This window comes from Styela clava, chromosome 3 (genome assembly GCF_964204865.1).
Source record: "Styela clava chromosome 3, kaStyClav1.hap1.2, whole genome shotgun sequence".
NCBI lineage: Eukaryota > Metazoa > Chordata > Ascidiacea > Stolidobranchia > Styelidae > Styela > Styela clava.
Window position 1 is genome coordinate 22580290 of NC_135252.1, and position 16216 is coordinate 22596505.

The 16216-nt window shown below is 30.3% G+C and overlaps 1 protein-coding gene across 1 annotated transcript; it reads right to left on the bottom strand.

The window, feature by feature from the left end:
• Positions 1–2023: 2023 nt before the first annotated feature.
• On the bottom strand, positions 2024–15368 carry LOC120343061 (heat shock cognate 71 kDa protein-like). The gene is made up of 19 exons (XM_078111178.1): positions 14855–15368; positions 14441–14570; positions 13596–13705; positions 12908–13165; positions 12143–12266; positions 11727–11865; positions 10805–10952; positions 10432–10596; positions 9885–10016; positions 8715–8891; positions 8357–8545; positions 8025–8081; positions 7785–7940; positions 7467–7556; positions 7013–7195; positions 6176–6268; positions 4298–4450; positions 4101–4190; positions 2024–3666 (listed from the first exon to the last, which is right to left on the bottom strand). The coding sequence occupies exons 1-19, from the start codon at positions 14927–14929 to the stop codon at positions 3637–3639; spliced, it is 2499 nt and encodes an 832-aa protein (XP_077967304.1). The 5' UTR covers positions 14930–15368; the 3' UTR covers positions 2024–3636.
• Between the last annotated feature and the right edge of the window lie 848 nt (positions 15369–16216).

The window sequence follows — 16216 nt, forward strand, 5'->3', positions numbered from 1 at the left end:
GCGTAAAATTAAAAAAAAAGAAATAAAAAATAAAATAAAAAAAACTCAAAATAAAAGTAAAATAAAAAAATAGTTGAGAAAAAACATAAAAAAAAAAAAAAAAATGAAAAAAAAAAAAAATAAATGAAAAAAAAAATTAAAAATAAAAACGAAAATAAAATAAAAACAGAACAAAAAAAAGAAAGAAAAAAATTGAAAAAAAAACGTGAATAAAAAGAAAATTTGCTTCGGCTTGGGTCCAACTTTGTCATGCATAATCCTACGCGCACAAACGGTGTTCCCTGGGTTTTTAACTCACTCTTGATTTTCATGAGCAATATTCAATTAATTTAATATGCAAATGTTTTATAAATTCTCCATGATACAAGTACAACTAGAAGTAATATATATATTTAAAATATTGATAAGATAATATAGAATTGAATACGAAAATTCGAAATATTTGTTTTTACGTGTAGACTGTAGAAGGTAATTGAATTGGAGAATGCTGCTTAAATGCTCAGCTGTCCGGACACTCGTGCGATACCGATACCGTCTGATCGTACCCAGTACCCAGCATACAGTCACTCATGAAACGAGTGGAAGATACAGATAGTCTATCTAGTAGAATATGGTGAATCGAGGGATGGATTGAAATAAAAAGTTGAGCCCGCGCTATTTATCATTCGTCTGGATCGGTATGCCGTACGGTATGCCATACCGTATGCACCTGCCGAAATGCACGTTCCATTGAAATCAGGTCTAACTATATTCGCCTTCCAGCCTCGTGGTTGTACGATCAGACAGTAGAGGCTAGAGCCGACGGACGAGTCTAACTAGGCTACTTTATGCACACAGTCCTTTTTTATTAATTCAAGTCTGTGCTATGTAAATTATTCACATTTTATTCACTGTATGTTACCGTTACCGTACCTCCATGACAATTACAATAACCGGTACCATGCTTGTAAATAATATTACGTACAACCTGCAACTGACTGCGCTCAATTCATCACTCGATTCACTATATTCTACTAGCTAGACTATCCGTATCTCCCATTTGTTTCATGAGTGATTGCATGGGTACAGGTACGGCCAGGCGGTACCGGTATCGCAAAAGTGTCCGGACAACTGAGCGGTTGAGCAGCATTCTCCAATTCAATTACCTTCCACACGTAAAAACAAATTTCCCGAATTTTCGTACTCAATTCTATATTCTCTTATAATAATTATAAATATATTACTCCTAGTTGAACTTGTAGCAAAGGGAATTTATGGAACCATTTCGTTGTGAATTTATTAAATATTGCTCAAGAAAATCAGTAGTGAGTTAGAAACTCAGGGAACACCGTTTGTGCGTGTAGGATTATGCATTGCAACGTTGGTCCCAAGCAGAAGCAAATTTTTCAAAATAAAAATATTTCTCAATTTTACGCGTGACACCATAGTAAGGGTCGTAAAATCACAAAAAATCGGTGAAATGTTTTCAACATTCATCAATGATAGTCCGTAAAAACCACTCTTTTCAAATTTACATACATGACATATTGGTGTACTTTTAACGCGATGCATGTATGACTAATTACAAAACTTTATTCAAATAATATTACAGAATTTTTTCACCGTTTTCTCGCTTTATAAGATTTGCTTTACGTTATCTATAAATTTTCTGAATCTATTTATAAATAAAATGTTATAACTTCATATGAATTATTCGCGCTCCAGAAGTGTGTGTACCAATATGGAGGTAACTATTTTTGTTCGCCTACTTTACATCAAGTTGTGTAAAGGGACTGGAGCCTATGGGCAGGGGGTATATTCACATTGGCTAACACAAACCCGAACTCGTTATAGTACTAAAATATAGAAAATCGGAATAAAATTATGGCCTTACCCTAGCCTGGTACATACACTACGGGAGTACCAAAATACTTACAAAGATTATTATTACTAAATAGGTCTAACTGATTCTACCCTGAAAATTTAAAATTAAAACTAGTTTTGTACTGATTCAATATATTGCATATATAAATAAAATAATGATTCATGGGTAAACTCAATAACGATGCATATGAAAACCTCTATCACGATTTATGAAAAGACTCATAATCATATATCTTTTCATACTAACCAATGATGTTTAATATACAATGATTTGTTAAAAAAATTTCAAAGATCAAGTTTCAAAAACGTGTAGGTAAAAATAACTCATTCCAATGTTTAATACCAAAATAGCATTTGCAAATTTGTTACGCAATTAGAAATCAGTAGTTTTTGCATTATACTGAAAAGGCACTTTGTACAAAAAGAATATAGAAATAGCATTAAAATTGCATTTACAGGTGAATGGAAAATCATTACTGGTTATGAGACCGCAATGAAGTATGACAATAAGAAAAGCAAAAAGTTGAACATAAGATATTAAAGAGATATACTTCAACGTGTCTGATCCGATAATCCAATAAAGGACACCCACTCGGTACAGAGAAGTAAGGTAACCATGGAACAGAAGGGCCCTTACAGCACTAAATGCAGTCAGCACAGAAGAGCAATACAATAACATCTCTTTGTTTTGTTTCAAAGGACAGGGCTTTCCAACATAGACAATACAACTTTGTTGAATAATAAGTATACGACTGAACTGTTATCAATAAGCTTAAGTAAATTTTCGAAAATACATCACTATATGTATCTGATACATAAATTCAGATTATGCATTTCACTTCATCAACAATGATGTAAACTTTGTTTCAATGTTTAGAATAAAAAAATCTGCATTTTTAAATATCTTCTTTAGAGTAATGACAAATATAATCACTTAAATAGAAAAATTGCGTCTTAATAAACAGTTACTTATTAGTAAATTACTTAAACATTGCTGTGCAATTGAAAATACTCTTATTTGTATAAAACTCTTTAAATCAGTCAAAAATCAAATTTTATTGTTATTAGAGGGAAAATATTCTAAAACATAAAAATATGGTTATGCGCATATTGTAATTCAACATCTGAACTTAATACACAAAGTCGGATTTATCAATAGGCAAGGTAGGCGGGAAGTCTGAAGTTCCAAATCCATACGCGTTTCAATTTTGAACTAAAATTATTCGTTAATTCGGTTTTAAATGTTAAATTCATGGGCCAGAACTTTCATTTTTTAGTCAGGTTGAATAATTTCGATCCCAAGAATCAAAAATTTATATTAATTTCTCATAATGACATCTAATTCATATTGTATATAAATTCACTTTTTCATCATATTTTTACCGTAAACCTTTCAAACATAATTCCTTGAGCTTTATGGATTGTTCTTAAATTAAACTTATTATCCAATATACTTGCATTATTGACGTATGTATCTTGCCCTCAATATATTTTTTTATTTTATGTAAATTTTTAACAAATCATTTGTAGATCACATAGTACAGATATGAATATGATGGCGTCATAATGCCGGTTCATAAGAATAGCCTTATGACGTCACATTTGGAAAGGATCTCGCACACGGAATAATCTAATGCTTCTGGTCGAAATCCGCCTTTGGCCATACGATGAATTATAAAAAATATTAAATAAAATTAAAATTGTAAATAAACTACATTTTTCCAACAAAATTGTCCCTCAGATTCAGGAACAGCCAAAGGAGTATTTCAAATTTCACAACTCTGTCTCAAAGACGCTGGTCATCTAAAAAAAAATGGGTTGATATTATACATAGATACATAATTTACAAAGATTATTGAGTCTAAAATACTCTTTAACTTATATGATCGTATAAACACGCGTCTAAATTGACAATATTTTCAGGCACATTTAAGAGGTAACAGTCAAATGAAAGTATCATTACTTTGATAATTTGAACTTTTAATGACTGTTTTACGATTATGGGCTAAATTTGTAAATTAAATATACATGCAAGTATAAATGAGCAAATTTTTAAAGAACCATTTAGCATTCCCGCATAGCAAGTCTAAAATTTACAATAAAAATACGGACATCGGAAATATATAAAAGACGGGCGCGAAATTGTTCGTTTTTTATACCAATATGATTGCGCCGTTGTCCACTACTTCTTTTCATTGAGATTTAGATACCCTTTAGCATATTCATATATTTCGTACTTGTTTTTGTTGCTCTAGTCTTGTACATGATGTTTTGTAGATATGCTCAAGTTGTTCTTTCATTTTTTTGTACTTGTCCGTCGAAGCATTCTAAAGAAGATATAAGATATTATATTATCAAACAATCAAACATATTAATTTAGGAACTTTTACGAACGCTACGCATTTTCATAAGATATATATATATATAAATGTACCTTGTCAAGTTTCAGAAATTCTTGTATACTTCTGCATTTTTGAAAAATGGCATCTTTTTCTTTCTTTTCAAATTTTGCTCCAGTTCCGGACATGATTTTGATGATATCATCTACATATTTTGCAAGAGAATTTGCAGTTGTTTTTTTTGGAACCTTTTACAATAAGTATAGTCGTATTTTAACTTTTGAAGATATAGAAAAAGATGTACACTATGTCAAACTCTAGATTCCTGCATTTCTAAGTTTTGATAACTGGTTTTTATATTCAAATATAAATAACACTTTCAAATATATTGTGAACTTATATTAGGATGTCTAACAAAAAAGCATATTATTTAAATTTTGAGAATTAGAATTTTTATTATTGACTCCTGGTTCTGATCGTCACAGTATCAGTATCAGTAGTTTATTTTTACACATGCCGAAAATACACATTATACGAATAGGATCAAGTAAAAAAAGAAAAAAAATGCATTTTAGTGTGAAGGAAGACGCGATAAACCAGTAATGGCTATCGAGCAGCGTCACCTACAAGGAAGTCTAACATCAAATTTTATAAAGAAATAAAAAGACTAACATCAAATACTAAGAGAATACGGAAATAGAATATATTCAGGCGACCCGAATATCCGAGTCTCGTTCATAACGAAGGAAGCAAGCGACCTCAGTCACAACAGGCGGGGTAACCATGTCAACCGCGTTTTATTAGATATCAAAGTGATAAACCATAGCATTATGAGGTAACTATGGATAAACGAACTAAGAAACCTCGCTTGTCAGCTGCAGTGAGGGCCATTGTTTTGGGGGTAGTACCTCATTCGGAAGACATTAATAACAAACAATATTATTGGAATCAGGTTCCGAAAGGGGTTTTTAAATCTATACGGTACCGTACTCATGGAATTCTACAGTGGCCTGATGACTGGGTGCTGGTGGCAAATTCATACATGAACAGAAAAAGAGATCAACTTAAAAAGGTAAACAAAATTCTGGTGAATACTAGATTATCGTTGAACCAAGCATAAGTTAGATCTAGCAGAAATCCACAAACAGACTGCACAGATATTATTAAAATAGGCTACTGAAGGCAATTACAATGCAATTACAATGTCACAGGGCGACTAAATAATTAATTAGACGTGTCACATGCGTTTGAACACGTCGATAAATGTCAGATTTTTTTATGGAAATACTTGTCTTCATACAACACATAAAGAGAAAGTTCACATTTGAGTTTAGTATATCATAATGGAAGAATAAATTTTAATAATAATAAAGAGTTCGTTATCTAAACCCAATATCTAATTTTAATATGAATAAAGGAGAAAAGAGAAAAGTTAGAAGGAAAAATACATAATTACATTTTAACTAAAATATAAATTACTCGGACAAAGTGTATAGAGCATCAGTGTTTGCGAACTGCTCAATAATTCCTTCGCTGATCATTGGAATATGTTAAATTATAACCAAGTCCACCACATTAACAATTCACGTTCGTAGCCTGGTTAAATATTAGTTCAGGTCTTTCAAAAAATATGAAACTAGATTGATGGAAAGCTACATAATAGCGCAATACGAAAATATAATGAATTTCAGTGTGAAACATAGTTAGAGAACATATATAAAGTTCATAAGTTTTTAGTGATTTCCTACATATTTAGGAAATAAACAATTCAAACATTTTATTACGTCAACAGTAACAACTTAAACAACAATGATCTAACGACTTGTTTCAGTAACACATTGTCAGAAACAAAACAACAACAAACGGAATACTAATTAATCCTTATCTAATAGTAACTTTTGAAACATGTAATCGGACTGTTCGTCTAGTTTACCGTATCATATTTTAAATTTGCTCTTACGATTTTTTTTTACCTCCAGTCTTTTTTTGATGGATGGCTTGAACACAGTCTCATAGTAGGTTTTTAATTCATTCCTTTCTTCTTTCAAAGTTTCTTGTTTGGCTTCCTATAATAAGTTACAAAGTAGTAATTTTCATCTAAAGGAAGCTCATTTGAAGGTAAACTTTAAGTAACTTAAAATCCGTTTTACTAAATCACGAGGTGAAAAAAATTATTGTCAACTTTGGTAATAATGGTAATCAACAATTTGAGAAGCATTCATTGTATAGAAATATATATTTATAAAAAATAATTGTGTGTTTTTTTAAATTTTATCTAATCACAGTACAATATAGTTATTATCAACAAATTTAATTGAACTACCCCCATTAAGAAAATCGTCTGATAATTCACACATTAAAGATAGACTAATATTTGACAATCTATTCAGATCTATGGGATATATATTTGAAAATACGTTCAGCATCAATATTCAAACTTATTAAATAGGGTCTACACACGTTTAAACTTTTCATCGCAACAAACCAATTTCTTTTTGAGGCAGTTTTAAAAAAGATGTTATTTGCTGAATGTTTAAAGATTTAAAGTATTCATATCAGATAATTTTTTTTTACCATTACTTAGCGCAAAATAAATAACGGAGCCATCGGGTACCGTAATGTAATCGAACTTATTGTAAATCAATTATCGATGCATTTTGCAAGTTTTTTTTTTTATTTCAGCATTTTTATATATTCAAGATAAAATTAGGATCAGTAAACTGGATGTTCTATAATAAACCATAATTGACATTCAGCAAATCTTGCATTGTGGTGTCCCTAATATTATCAATTTAGATCTCTTGACTCACTGGGTTTTGTTTAATCCATGTTTCTGTCCTGTCACATTTGCCCATGATCAATTTTTTGTCTGCAGGCTCCAATTTTAATTCAGGATTTTCAATATCAATTTTTACGTACTTAACGTATTCAGAAAGCAGGTTTTTGTCTCCTCCAATCTTTGTATTATCTGCATTATGTTTTATGCTTAAATTCTGAAACATAAATACATTTTTTCTAAATAGACAGATGGAATGAATGCAAACAATGTAAAAGTTCTTTTTTTAAAATGAATCAAAAAAGAATTAAGAATGCCCACCACCTCATCCGGGGCAATACCGAGCCGAAAACAACATAAAACAGCATCCTACATACCAGCGGCTTTGTGTACATGGGTTTTTTTGCGGGAAAATGCATTTACTTACTTGGTATGTAACGTACAGTCTATTGAAACATTAAACAAAGTCTTTCTCAAACTATGCATACCTTGTTTTTCCCCCATAATTGTTTTAATACTTCAGAATATACATTCCAAATACTTTCAAATGTTGACTGCAGCTTTACGTGTGAGGAATCCTTCGAATTAAAATAAATGTAATTTATTTTTTCAGTTAGAAATTTGGTTACTGAGTCCAAATTTGGATATATTTTTATTTTGTTTATATATATTTTTAATGCCATATTAAGCAGTCTCAATCAAAAGATTTATAAAACTAAAATACCTGAAATTTCATTCAATTTGGGACAGTCTGCTCAAATTCTTAATGTTGCAACTGGCATTAAATAAATTGCATATAATCTCACAAGGTTTCTTAAAACTTCCTCTCCGTTTGTGCACAAGTCAATCAGCATTGTTGAATCGTCCGAGTTGAAATCATATTTTTTTGTCTTGACTGCATTTCTGACATGCTCTATGTACTTTTTCAGCTTGTCTCTTGCTTTCTTTTCTTCTTCACATTCCTGGACATAACATATGTATGATTTTGTATAGATGAAATGCCTATTTAAAAAAAAATGTAAAAATACATATGCTAATTAGCTCACCTTTATTAGTCGGAAGATTTCATTTTTTTTGTTTGTATATACCTCCTCTTCTTCATCCTTAAAAATAAAAATATAGCCCAGGATAAGTAATATAAGTAGTAAAAAAACGTTAACATAATTGCACTGAAGTGATATTTTTACGTATAATAGTCAAACCTTTGGAATGGTAGAACGTTTATGTATTATGAAAGTTAAAATACAATTTCGATTATGAAATATTCAATATATTGTTGTCTGAACCACAACAATTTCCCGGATGAATTCAAATTTTGCAATTACTTTTGAACAACAATTTATCTTAATGTTCACAATTTTAGTATTACTATACTTACTCGATGGTTTTCAATCCACTCCAACATGTCATTGCACTTTTCTGATATTTTATTTTTGTGTGTTTTCGATAACTCCAAGCATGGAATATTTTGTATTTGGCCATATATCAACGTTTCCAAATTATTTCTTACTTCATCTTGCAGCTGCATTTTTATATCATTTTCGTCAAATTTCTTGTTTTCATCAATCTAAATTATAAATAATTATTGATACTCGACTAGGTTACACAAAAACAGGTAATTATAAATAATTTAGGTTTTTAATATTTTATTGGTTTCATATAGAATGAAAGATGATGTAAAATTTTTTTGCCCAATTAAAAGTTAATATGCAATGCTATTACCAAAAAGAACTTACCAATGGCTTAATATTAAGTTCGTTCCAATCAGAATTATATATTACACCACTCGGTGTGATGTCCAGAATACCATTTTCGTCCATCCGGAGCGTCACCTTTAGTTTTTGAGTTGATCCTTCTAATTTTGTTTGAGATATTAGCAAGGGCTCAACGCTGTAATCCAGTTTCTCATATACCTTAAAAATGAACAATTTTATAAATGCAAACTGAGTTTACATATGGATTGTTTTGATGAATTGTTATTAATGTGCATTCGTTAGAAAAGAACCGTGTGTCTCCTAAAATGATGACCCCTATATCAAATTTTTAGATAGGAGTCGTCGGAAGACGTGGAATTTATTCTGAACTTTACGCTCGATATTTCACCCCCGAAGTTGCATTTTCATTCAAATTTATAAAAACATATTTTTGTGTAAGGTAACACTTTTATCATTAACGTTTTTTGTTCGATAGGGATAAAAATCGTTCTTAATAATTTAAGTGAACCCCAAAATGTTTAACATGAAATGTCATGTTCCAATAGAAATCAGGGTAAAATTGACAAATATTGAAGTAATAGCCTTTTATCAAATTCTCAAATACCGGAAGAAACGACGCTCGCAGTGTCTCAAAGAAAACAAACACACCGTCAACTGCAAAAGTACAAACAATTACAATTTGTAATAATTATTAGTCTCCCAAAGTGTCCAATAAGCATATAATATAAAGAATTAAAAATTTGGTTTTGTATAGTTCGGGACAGTGCCACGCTAAATGTGCTTAGTAATCATATAGCCATAAGAGGTCACCGATAATAGTGGCTCAGCAGTATTTGTCCAAGACAAATACTGGAAAAATTGCACAACAGGTTGCAAGATCTGGCGAACAGGCAAAACCTAAATAACGCACATGACCTATTTATGGTTTACAGAACTAAGCAGAAATAAAATAAAATTTCTTCTCTCGCACGCAGTGAAGACGAAAAACACCCGGCTGCTACAGCCGTGTCTTTTTCGGAACAATAATTATAACATTAAGCCAAATCGCGAATTATTTTTTTATATGATCTTAAAATCAATCCCTTATTCAATTTACAGCTTCCACGCGCATGACTTCAACAGGGATCAAATTTTCGCTTTTATCGCCCATTGAATAGTTCACGAAAGCGATTGTTTTAGATAACTAATCACCTTCAAATCATTTGGTGTCTCAGGAAACTCGTGAATTTTCTCATTGGGAATTTTTTTGTTCTTTGCCAAGATTTCTTTTCCAGAAACAGATACACTGTGTGGATAAACTTCACTTACTTCGAATTTCTCCATCTTAAAAGAGACGAAAATACATGAAAATAAAAATGTAAAAACATTTTTATTAGATATTCGATATTGATATGAACATTAAATATCAGCACAGCCTGGTAAGTACAATCGCTTCAATATGAAATTCATACTAATGATATAGTTTTGCATGGTACTTTATATATATTATCTCCTAATTCAGAAGTGTGTAATCTGCAGCCCGCGGGCCAAACTCGGCCCACAAAGAAAAATTGGGAGAAGCGAAGCGAATCGAACAACGCATGGTATACAACTAATAACCAAAAAATGTGCCTATAGGCATTAGAAACCCCGTGTTAAATAAAGATGTGGACCGCGGTTTCACCCATTTAATCGTATCTGGCCCTCCGGCATTATGGGTTACCAACTGCTGGCGTAATATATAAACAATAAAAATTACTTCTTTAGTTTCGAACACAATTCCCGCCTGAATAGCGGCGCCACATGCCATTGCCTCATCTGGATTAATTGACTTGTAAAATTTCGATCGGCTGAAAAACTGTTTAAGAAATGCTCGAATTTTGGGAATACGTGAACTGCCGCCAACAAGAATGACGTCATCGATCTTAAAACAAATTGTTTTATTCATTAAATATTATATAATTTGATATTATGTGGCGCTTTTTGTAATAATTTTTAGGAAATTATAGATTTAATTATTCCAGAAAATGTATTCTAGTAGTCGAAGCAAAAAGATTTCATATTTCATATATAGGTTTTAATCAATGTGCACTACCAGTCACTATTGATCAAAATTTGACAAGTCGTTATACCTCCTCTTTTCTTAACTTGTTAGACTCGCAAGCTTCTTTTATAATTTCTTCGACTTTTTCGAACAAGTTTTTATTAATTTTTTCAAACTCATCTCGATTTAGTGACAATTTGACTGACTTATTTTCAGATACGATATCCACTTCCGAACTGCAATAACAAAAAGTTATCGATAAATTTATGCAAAATTAAATAAGCTAATTGAAAAAAAACGTGGCAACCCCGGTAATGTTACTGTAATAATAAATTTAAATAGATACATGCGTTGCGTTTTTATGCAGGAGACAAGGGAGTAAGTGTGATAATGCTTGTAACACCAACATTTTGTCTTGGAAAATTGATGATGTTTCTCTGCTATTTTCGGATTCGAGTGTAAGCAACATATATTCGCACAAAGACTACTTGAAGGGGTATAAAATTGCAAATTAATTTCCCTCCTAAATTTGCATACGAACAAAATATAATTTTAAATTGTGGTTGAGGTTTTTGACTTTAAAAACGACAAATATGTCAAATGAGTCTTTTTGTTTTTGGATGAAAATGTTGCAAATAACATCTTTAAAATAATCATATTTCCAATCAAATATTCGTTCCTAGTTAGCATATAGTTTACGAATTACGACAATAAATCATTATCGACAATAAATAAGTCATATTAAATTATCATTCGGTAAATTCGTTTCATTGTTAAAATATCCACTAATTTCTCAAAGTATGAATTTGCTTGCTTATAACGTGCATAAGTTATTTTCATAATCTTGCAGTTGTGGGTTTTTTTGATATTATAACTAGTGATATAGCTGCATAAGAATACAATATTAACATTCGTTTTGTGCAATAGAGCTTCTTTTAGGCCATTGTCGAGTTGAACTATAATACTTAGATCTATTCAACAAAACAAAACAATAAACACAATACACTTACTGAGCCTGAAATGCCACAGATAAATTACGTTTTAGCTTTTCACATGAGTTTTTTAGACGAATTAAATTCCTTTTTTCTTCGGTTTTGATATTGAACTCTTTACCAAAATGTTGAATCAGTTCATAATCTATACTCTCGCCTAGAAAAAAGATGAAAAATTTAATAATAATAATTTACAATTTAAACAAATTGTAAATTAATTATAAAAATCTGAGCAAAATGCCCGACTGTCTAAATCAGGGTTTCACAAAATTTTTGGGCCGCTGAACCCTGTATATAAACAAGAAAACAATCTCGATTTTCAAAATCGGTTTTGTTTTATATAATATATCACGAACACATTCTTATCTGACAATATTTATCAAATATATTTTTGTTTTCACACTAAACCGCGTGTGTTTAATTGTTACAAATACCTCCTAGACTGCAGTCTCCATATGACCAAACTATTTGTATAAGTGGGCCATGTATTGTGGCCAAGCTTATATCCAATGACCCTCCTCCAAAGTCCAAAATAAATATTTTTTTCTCCTGATTTGCCTGCAATATTGAAAACAAGAATATTAAAATTTAAAGATTAATTATCATACCTAGCAAAGCTAAATTTGTTTTAGTTAAATTTCACCATTTTTTCTTCCCTGTTTTAGCAAATTGAAGCAGAAATGCTGCCAATATTACTAAATAATGTAAAAAGATGTTAGTGGTATTACCCTATTCATATCGATAACACGCAATTTATATTTTATATGATAACATGGCTATGATAACAAGGCCTATACAATTGAAATATTATCATATTTTAAAAATAAATTTAAATTTCGTAATTCTTTATCATGACTAAATAGGACTATTAATTGCGGATTCCTTCAGCTAACAATTTGTGAGATGTATATGTTCTGTCTACAAAGTTTTACATTTTGTGTAAGAGCAAAATTAAAAACATTCAATAAAGTTTGAATGTTAATGCCTGGTAAATTCAACTAGGATAATGAAATTTAAAAAATCCAAAAGAGATATCTTTCAAATAATTTAATGAACGGTTTAGATGTTTAATTTAATCTTTGTAGTATTCATTCGCTAAAATGTAAACGGGAATAAGCTCATATTCATTTCATGATATTAATAAAGTTGGAAACAATCAAAAAATGTTAAGTAAGGTTAACTATAAAAACATATCAAACCTGCCCGTCAAATGCATAAGCAAGTGCAGCAGCCGCCGAATCAGAGATCAATTTAATGTCTTCAAAACCTGCAATTTCCCCAGCATTTAAGGTAGCTTGACGTTGTGCATTGCTAAAACTTGAAGGAACGGAAATAACTGCTCTTTTCACTGATGCATTTAGATGCGATTCTGATAACTTCCTCATCCTTTCTATAATCATGGCGATAACTTGTTCGGGATGTAACGTCTGTGTTTCAGTTTTTTTTTCATAAGATAACTGTAACAAATTTATTTGTCATTTTTTCATTATAATATGTTTGGTTATTCAATCCAAAATATTTATAGAACAATGTTTATCCGTTTTCAGATGGAGGAATTGTCGTAATTTAATCTTATACCACCATGAAATATAATGATTACAATTTTGTGATTTTAACTGTATAATAAGAAAGGTTTTGCATATTACTTAGAAATGGTTGAACATCTTTTTATCAAATTATGTGTATAAACTTTTGACTCAATTTATCTGCTGTATAATTGTAGAAAGTCAAATTTAAGAAACAAATAAAAATTTCAAAAATGATTTGAACAAAAATCATATATGAGTCATTGTCCAAATATTGGTTTACAATCGATTGACGTAAAATCCTCATCGTTATGACAACCAAACTAAAAATAAAATGATTATATTTGGATGATAAGCCCACCGGAATCTTAATTTGATGGGCTTCATTTCCAGTTATCGGGTAGCCGACCATTATTTGAATATTATTCACAACTGGATCATCTGTCAATCTTCCAGCAAGCTGCTTTACATCTGCAAGAATATTTAAATAAATAAAGACGCGAGAATAGAAATATTAAATTATATTTTCAATGGCCTGCAAACGTAAAAGGAAAACAAAATTGAAGCTAAAAAATATCTTTTTTTTTTGGAATGAAATTCACGAGAGAAGTTTGAATAAACGATCTCAATATTGTATTTAAATTGCATAGCTAAGCAAAGTATGATACAGCTGTTTTAACTGTTTAAAACTAATCGGCCATGACAAAAATATTATTTACAGATAAAAAATTGATAGCAATTGAAACAAATTAAAAATAGATCGACTGTTAAAAATGAAAGACAAATATGTCGTGTTATCTAATCTTAAGAAACGTTCTAAAAATAACACTTCGTATTACATACGTTTTTAGCATTGTTACACAAGCATGTATAAAAAAACATCGAAAAACGTCGGAACCCTTTCTTACTATCTCAATACAATCTTTTACAAAGACAGCCTGTGAGAATTGGATTGCTGAGATTTTAGAGTGTATTAGATATATTGTACCCATTCAAGCGAAACATTAGATTCATTTCAAATCTAATAAAAAGTATTTATAGTTATCTTTTAAATTGTCCAAGCTGCCCAAGTTTGGCATTAAGTGTGTAAGATCAGCTCGAATTAGACAAAAACATTACATATCTACAAATATGAATACAATAAATTTTCACACATAAAATGGGTTGTCGAGGAGCTAATTAGTAAGTTTTAAAAATATATCTTACTGTAAAAGGTGTTGTCTGGATTAATTGGTGCTTGATGCTTTGCAGATTCTCCAAACAGACGCTCATCATCGGTAAAAGCAACGTACGCTGGTGTTAGTCGATTTTCGTGCTCATTTGGGATGATCTCAACCTAGGAAAATGGAATCTATATAAAACTATACAATGTATATACTTATCGCAAAATATCAAAATGCCATATAAAGCCTTATAAAAAACATAAACATAATATATAGCATGAAAATAAAATATTAAATAAAAAAATACTACAAAAATTGCTTATCAAAATAAAAATAAAATGAAACTACAAATGATGATAAACGTTACAATTTAAATATATTGACAAAAGATATATTAATTTGGCAATGTTTCTGGAGCCGGTTTAAACGTAAAGTAAATATCTAAGAAATCTTATACCTTTCCATTTATTAATGCACCGACACATACAAAATTCGTCCCAAAGTCGATTCCTATGGCTATATCTTTACTCATGATGTTCTGGTTTCTCAGCAGTCAAAACATATATGTAGTAATATAATATATGGCATAAATAATTTAACAAGTTCTTTCTGAAAAAAAATGACATCATGTTGGTTAAATGAAAAAGAATTTTTGCTATACACAAAAGTTTGTATTTTTGTAATGTTAAGTTTGATAAATCAGTTCGAATCGTGCAAGTGTATAACACCTATATAAGAAGACTTACACGATTTTATGCATGCAAATAGTTTTAGTGTAGAAAGAGACACTAGTATTAGTCCGCAGATTCAATGCATTATATACCTAAATTCACAATAATTTTAAACAGAATACAATAAATACTAATATTGTGCAAAGAAGGTTTCACAATTGAAAAAACCAAAAATGTTTTGACTTATCCACGCAATTCAATATTAATTACTGCAAAAAATAAAACGCCAGGGTCAAATGGTGCTAGAAATAGGAACATATTTTATTATACTTCCCCGTTTTATAGCTGTGAGATTAATCAAGCGTCTAATTTCATATATCAGATAACAAATTTATACCAAATCAACCTACAAAGCTATCCGAAATCCTATACAATAGATAATTCTCAAATAGATAACAATTAGATTATAGATAACAATTTTTAGATAACAATCATAAAAATTTTCATTTTTCTGTCGTTATTAAAGTTTGTTACATAGAAAAAAAATTCAAAGTTGTAAGCAGATACATTGAATAAATGCCCAATAAATCACGAGTGATACAAGAGACAAAAACACATTTCCTAGGGTGATCAACTGAACGTGGAGAGAATTAAAGCAAACAAAATATGTCTAGTACAATAGTGCAGCCATTTAACAAGCAGTGAACAGCTTTAAAGGGATCAGGTAGATTAAATTCAGTTTGTAAATTCAATTTCTATCATTTGTACAGAATTGAAATTTAAAGGATACTTTTATAATAACCTCCATATTTCCCCTCCGTGTATGTAACATAAAATGTAAAAGTTCCAAGTATAGTTATTGAAAATTAAAGTTTATTTATAAAAATCTGTCGTTAACCGCAAGCGGTAAAGCATTAGTTAAACATCGAGCCTAAAATATTTGTAGCAGACAATTGTATAAAATAACGTATAAACTAATGTTATGAAGCCGAAAAATATTTGGGTAAATATCAGGTTCGGTCTGATTTGAAAAAAAGAGTTAACGAAAAAAGTATTTACCTTCCTGACTACTTTTTCAAACTACGGTAAAATGAACCCATTACCAAAAATACCAGCAACAAGAGTCAATTCAACAGAAACAGCAATAA